The sequence below is a fragment of the Monopterus albus genome, unplaced genomic scaffold (assembly GCF_001952655.1).
Source record: "Monopterus albus unplaced genomic scaffold, M_albus_1.0 scaffold209.1, whole genome shotgun sequence".
NCBI classification, from domain to species: Eukaryota; Metazoa; Chordata; class Actinopteri; order Synbranchiformes; family Synbranchidae; genus Monopterus; species Monopterus albus.
In genome coordinates this window covers 1,295,680-1,302,508 of record NW_018128089.1, presented here as the reverse complement: position 1 = coordinate 1,302,508, position 6,829 = coordinate 1,295,680, and the positions used below count along the sequence as shown (strand labels likewise).

The 6,829-nt window shown below is 41.7% G+C and overlaps 1 protein-coding gene across 1 annotated transcript in view; it reads left to right on the top strand.

The window, feature by feature from the left end:
• The first annotated feature begins 1,903 nt into the window (after window positions 1–1,903).
• LOC109970855 (ras GTPase-activating-like protein IQGAP1) overlaps window positions 1,904–6,829 on the top strand; it is a 17,246-nt gene continuing 12,320 nt past the window's right edge. Inside the window, exons 1-8 of the mRNA XM_020618708.1 lie at window positions 1,904–2,599; window positions 3,123–3,210; window positions 4,065–4,221; window positions 4,508–4,585; window positions 4,667–4,743; window positions 4,834–4,901; window positions 5,638–5,751; window positions 6,425–6,603. Coding sequence (XP_020474364.1) covers window positions 2,572–2,599; window positions 3,123–3,210; window positions 4,065–4,221; window positions 4,508–4,585; window positions 4,667–4,743; window positions 4,834–4,901; window positions 5,638–5,751; window positions 6,425–6,603 — 789 coding nt within the window. The 5' untranslated portion in view covers window positions 1,904–2,571. The remainder of the gene's footprint in view (window positions 2,600–3,122; window positions 3,211–4,064; window positions 4,222–4,507; window positions 4,586–4,666; window positions 4,744–4,833; window positions 4,902–5,637; window positions 5,752–6,424; window positions 6,604–6,829) is intronic.

Here is a 6,829-nt window from a genome sequence, read left to right as displayed (position 1 = left end):
CACACCAAAGGACCTCAGTCTCCTCAACAAGTGGAGGCAGCTCTGGCCCTTCCTGTACAGGACATTTGTGTTGTTGGTCCAATCCAGCTTATTGTTGAGGTGGACACCCAGGTATTGAAAGGTGTTCACAATCTGAGCCCTGCAAGCTCACCGGCGTGACTGCTGCTGATTTCCACCGAGGGTCAATCACCATCTCTTTTGTCTTGCTGGTGTTTAGGACCAGGTGATTTTTCTCACACCACTCCACAAAGTCATTAAAATTTTAAATATAAAGCAAATATCATTGCATTGTGTTATACCCAGTGTTTTCATCTGATAAATAACAAAAATGATTAAATGAGCAAAAATCACAAGGTAGTGGTGTCTTCTCTGGTTGATCCCGTTTCAGGTGCCAATGCTAAAGCTAACACTGCCCCCTGCTGGCCAAAAGAACATTTCTATTAAACTCCTGAAGTTCACAGATGACACAGTGGTCATCGGTCCCCACCCCCATACTCAGCAGCACTGTATCAGCAGTAGAGTCCTACAAGTTCCTGGGCTCCACTGTCTCCCAGGACCTAAAGTGGACGTTCAACATCAGCACCAGCATGTGCTGGGTATTACTCACAAAACACAAAGTAATACATTTATTATGTTTCAACTCATACTAATTAGTGGCTCTTTAATTGATGGAACTGACAAAAGGAGTGATGAAAATAGATCATTAAAAATGTTTATATGCCAGAACAAACTTGTTTGATCATGAAGAAGAAGGCACAGCAGAGCATGTACTTCCTGCGCCAGCTCAGGAAGTTCGACCTGCCCCAGGAGCTACTGATACAGTTCTACAGAGGAATCATCGAGTCTGTTCTCTGCACCTCCATCACTGTCTGGTTTGGCTCAGCAACCAAACAGGACATGAACAAATTCCAGCTGACAGTCAGGGCTGCAGAAAGAACCATCGGTGCCAGCCTGCCCTCCATGGAAGACCTGTACACCTCACGGGTCAAAAGGAGGGCGGAGAGGATCACTGCAGACCCCTCACACCCCTCACTCAAACCGTTTGAACTCCTTTCCTCTGGACGGTGCTACAGGTCACTATACACCAAGACAACCAGACACAAGGACAGTTTCTTCCCCAGCACCATCACTCTGATGAACAGTTAACTATGACTGAAGCAACAGGACTTGGCAACCATCACAGTACACTTGTAAATAGTACCACTACATGAACCAGTCTGATAGCTTGAAATATGTATATAATGTTTATGAATACTGCCTCTCCCACGTTTCCCCTACCTTTGATTGGACTATTGTGTTTTCTGTTGTCTGTTGCCTAAATCACACTGAGAGCCTCTGTGCCAGAGACAAATTTCTTGTATGCTCTTCATACTTGGTGATTAAAGCTGATTCTGATATGTTCATATATATTACATATCAGAGGACTGAAACAGCACTGAGGTTACTTATTGATAGAGGTAACACTTACAGCTGCCTAGAAAAATGTTAAAGACGATTAGAAAGAAAATGTAAAAGATTTCAACACATTTAAAATGCAAGCAGACATCTTTAAAATTTCCAGAAATCCCCTAAACTTTTACCTTTTCTTACCCAGACTTGACTCAAAGCATTTAAGACCTGCAGCCAAAACCTGGTTCTGGTTCTTCTATGTATTATTTTTACTTAGTTTTACTTTGCTGTGTGTTGCAGACAATTGTTTCTGTTTTTCACTGTTGTTTAACTGTGATGATCTCATCTTTGTGACATAAGCACATGAACGTATTATTTTTGTTACCTATAACAATAGTACATACTGGCATTATATTTTGTGTACCCTATACAAATACATATTGTATATGCTATATACTGTCTATAATTTATGGATATGGTATTTGAATGCTCTGTTACTTTCTTATAAAATTTGATTTCTCCTTATTGTGTCTGGCTATTGTGCTCCTGCAACACAGAATTCTATCTAATGATGTTTCACCTTTTTATCACTTTTTACAACAAAGTAACAGAACATCCGCTTGTAGCACTAACACTACTACTGTCACTCAGAGTATTAGTAGTCTATTTATTGACCAGCTACAGTTAATGTTAACATGTCTGATACAGCTAACCTGCTGCTAACTAGGTGACACAAACACTCACAGCTTCCAGGTGAAGATCTTCCATTCTTATGAAAAGTGCCCCGAGTCTCTGCTGAAGGAAAAACCGTATGATTGTAATACTTGAAGGTGGCGCAGAAAACTGCTAATGCAGTTAGTTTGACAGGGTTGCTATGGTAACTCCGGAAACAGGAAATTACATCGCGCAAAGGCGAAATTGTTTCAGCCAATCCGCTTGTTAAGTGGTGACTTAGCATTCCACCATAGTCGGCCAATCAGAGAGCGGCGGCGGGAGGATTCAAAATTCAGAAAGGAAACAGTTGGGGCAGTGGACATTTTTGACGAGATTTATCTCGGGATTAATTTTTCTGCTTTTACGATTTGAAGTGAAACAGTCGAAAGCTTAAAGAAAGCCTTTAGTTATCGACAAGATAAAGGTTTTTGACCTGCTTGAAACAAAGACACGGAGCTAAGTGGCAACATGGCCGATTCAGCTGGACAGAGTCGCTGTGAGTAAAAATATTTCAGGTTTATGAGTTAATAAAAAAGCGACTATTCGTCGGCACTCAAGGTTGTCTTCCTTGTGTCCTGCGGGACGCTACAATATATATTGCCGACGAATAGTCGCTTTTTTATTAACTCCACACAACCGGTTACTGTTGGCCGTAACCATACCAAGCACTTGTGAGGAGTTAAAGTCAGTAAACAGTCCTGTATTTCAAACCCTTGTGTCATTGAAAATTTAAAATGCATCCTTCCTGATTTGCTGCATTTATGCTCAGTCCTTGCACGTTCTATGGCTGCATGTTTGTTCTGATATTTGTCCTTCAAGATTCATGTTACAGGATAAAAACAACAGTTTCCTTTACAATATAAAAAGTGCTTTAGTTTCAAATTGTAGTTTGAAATGGAAAAACTGAGCTTTTTAATTGTGGAACACAACTGGCCACACTTACAGCGTGAGCTTCATTCAAGGTTTTAATGTGTGTTTTGTCTTTGTGTGTGCGTTAATGTGTCCATGTGTGTTATTAGATGAGCGTCTGACTGCTGAGCAGATGGATGAACAGAGGATCCAGAACGTGGCCTATCAGTACCTGTGCAGGTTGGAGGAGGCCAAGAGGTCAGTGGATTCAGGCCGGTCTCAATCTTTACCCCCCTTTAACTGATGATTATTTCCATTATTCATAATCTAAACCCAGGATGGGAGTGTACCTGTTGGACCCAAGAGACCATGTTCTATAGCACAGACAGAGTGTGATAAAGAACAAGGCAAAACCAGGGTTAACATTGGTTTATCACCTTATCAGAGACTTTCTGTGGGATTTTCTAGGACTGTCTCCCACACAGTAATGTTGGATGATATTGTGTGGAATGGGACTAAAGAATTTTAGGTCTGTCTGGAGCGAAAATATGCCACTAGAGAGAAAGAGATGGTCTGAGAGCTACTGGCAAACTCGGGGAAGCCGTACGACTCTGAAAATGACTTCTGGTTCGACAGTTAAGGGAGAAGTGACATTTTCTCTGGGTTTACACTTCTGAATGTTGTGAAAGGGTGTTAGACATTCTAGAAAAACCCTTAAAACTCAGTGACACCCACTTTCAAATTTATGAAAACTTTATGAAATAATCACAATAAAGGACAAATATACCGAAAAGGAATAAATATGTAAATATGTATAAAAATATCTGATCGCTTGTGTCCCTGTCAGGCTCCTGTAGGGATGATGAGTCCATTTATTCAGTCATCTGAACAGCTGACAGGTTTGAATCTGATCCTCTGCAGTTCACCTGGTGTGGTGTCTGTGCAGCACAGGTTACCATGGTGATCTACCTGGTTAAAAGTGAGCCAACAGCCAGAAACCCTGAATTCAGTTCAAAGAGAGCTGACCCAGTAACCTATTTATATTAATATTGAGGATTGATAATCCAAAATCAGTGTGTTACCTCTTCTCATGTAACTCTTTTCCTCCTCAGGTGGATGGAGGCGTGTCTGGGGGAGGAACTTCCTCCTCCCACTGAGCTGGAGGAGGCACTGAGAAACGGAGTCATTCTCGCTAAACTGGGCCATCATTTCGCTCCGACCACTGTCTCCCTGAAGAAGATTTACGATCTCGAGCAGCACCGATATCAGGTCACATGAGGCGACACAAAACATGATGCACACAACACAACACACCAATACAATTTAATAATACAGCAACATGTAATGCGCCAGTTTATACCAGTTTAAACCAGTCCATACCAGTTCAAAATTGTACAATTATTAATTATCACTGATCTTAGTAATTAGAAGACAATTTTACCTGTCATTCAATTGTGTTTCAATTTATCAATCAATAATCACCTGTCTTGATGTGTAAATCAGCTGTGTATAGCTTGTCAATAATCAGTAATCAGCTGTGTATCAATCTGTCCAGGCTTTGGGTCTTCAGTTCCGTCACACTGACAACATCAACCACTGGAGGAACGCCATGACAGTGTTAGGACTGCCAGCGGTCAGTGAACAGACTGATTGATCAGTGAATTGATTGCAGTATTGATCTGAGTATTGTGTGATCACATGCTGTTGTTTTTAGATCTTTCACCCAGAAACTACAGATGTGTATGACAAGAAGAACATGCCCCGAGCAGTTTACTGCATTCATGCACTCAGGTACAGCATCTGTTCACCAGTTTGTTTGCCTGTTCATCTGTTTGCTTATTGTTTACCTGTTTATCTGTGTTTACCTGTTTCTCTCTGTAGCTTGTACCTGTACAGACTGGGTTTGGCTCCACAGATCCACGACCTCTATGGAAAAGTCAAGTTCACAGGTGAGTCTCTCTCAGACCTCTGTGCAGGTGTTTGCACAGGTGCATTTGTGTGGTGGATTCTGTTCATAGAAGTTTAGAGGATTAATCTGCAGCAGCACAGGAAGTATGTCTGTGTTTAGAGCGATAATCTTCACTTTATTCACCTGAGCTTTTGTTTATTCACAGTCAATGCCACATCTGTACAGGGGTTAAGGGGAATTCATGTTTTGCACATACACTCATATGTACGCGGATGAGGGATGCACACGTGTTCCTAGTCATGTTTTAAATCATGGGTCTGCTTTCTGTCCATGTACGCTGATGGTTTCCAAGCACTGTGGTACATGTGCGGTCAGGGCTTTTGCTGTGAGGACAGTCCCCTTGGACACAGAGTCCACGCAAATACTTGCGGGCCTGGGAAGATGATGAAATTACCTCACTTGACCTTAGCAGACATGTGGACGCACAAAGTATGAATGGCCTCTTACACACCTTTCGGAAAATTCAATTTGACTTCAGACTCTGAAACTGCTATTTTCTCTCTCACTCCCTTTTCTTTCTGTAGTTCATGAGAACTCAGAATCAAAGTTCATAAAGTTCCAGGAGAGGAACACGTTTTATGCTCCAGTTTCTATGTGACTTTAATTCTGACAGGTTATGTCAGTTTCTTGTTTGTCTGTCCTGTAAAAGCACAAAATGTGACACAAAGTCTGAAGTTCATGTTTAAAGTTATATATGTTTGTCCTTGTGTGTTCAGAGGAGGAGATCAACAACATGAAGCTGGAGCTGGATAAATATGGGATCCAGATGCCAGCATTCAACAAGATTGGAGGAATCCTGGCCAATGAGCTGTCAGTGGACGAGGCTGCAGGTAGAGAGAAACACTGATTGGCTGGAAGGCCTCTCCAGTTGATTACTGCTGAAGGAGGCATTCTTTGAACTAGAGGTGCAACTAATGACTATTTTAATAATCGATTAACCTGTTGATTATTTCTACAATTAAACAGATGTGTAACAAAACATGCAGAAATCTGTTTTCCACATTATAAAAACAAATGCATTTAAACAGTGCTTTTGCAATGTTTCTATATGGTGCATTAGTAAACTAAAATAAATGATCTGTTCAAGAATAGAACATTTATAAAGTGCACAATAGATCTTTACAGGGTAACACAAACACTAAAATGTTTATGATTTAAAATAATTTATATTTTCATAAATCATTTCCATGCCAATGTAAAGAGCCAGTACACACATGACTACTACTGTTGCTGGTTAAAAACAAATGTGAGTAAACAATCCTCAATCCTTAAGATAATAATTCACTATTGTAACATTGTAGATAAGTCAAAAAGCACGCCATGGGCTTTTTTAAACTGCTAAAACATTAGCATCTCCCTCCCCTGCCACAACATGACATACAGTGCCTTGCAAAAGTATTCATACCCCTTGAATTTTTCCACATTTTGTCACATTACAACGACAAACAAAATTGTTGTAATTGACATTACTCTGAACTTACCCCTCTTTCTGTTTTCCATCAGTACATGCGGCAGTGATCGCCATCAATGAGGCAGTGGACAAGCAGGATGTTGGCAGGATGGCGGCAGCTCTGAGGAACCCGAACGCCATGTTGAGCAACCTGCAGGAGGCGCTGATCAGTGTCTACCAGGAGATCCTGCGACAGGCTAAAGGGCGGAAAGCTGAATGGGCAGCTGGCAGGGTGAGGGGAGGGGTCCAAGTCCAGTCCAAAGACATGGAGCTTAGGTTGACTGGTGACTCTAAATTGCCCATAGCAGTGAGTGTGGGTGTGTGGTTGTCTGTCTACATGTTAGCCTTCTGATAGACTGGTGACCTGTCCACCCAGGACAGGTCACCAGCTGGAGGACAGTGCCTCCTCCAGCTCAGTTGGAGGAGGAAGCTCCTCCCCCAGACACGCCTCCATCCAC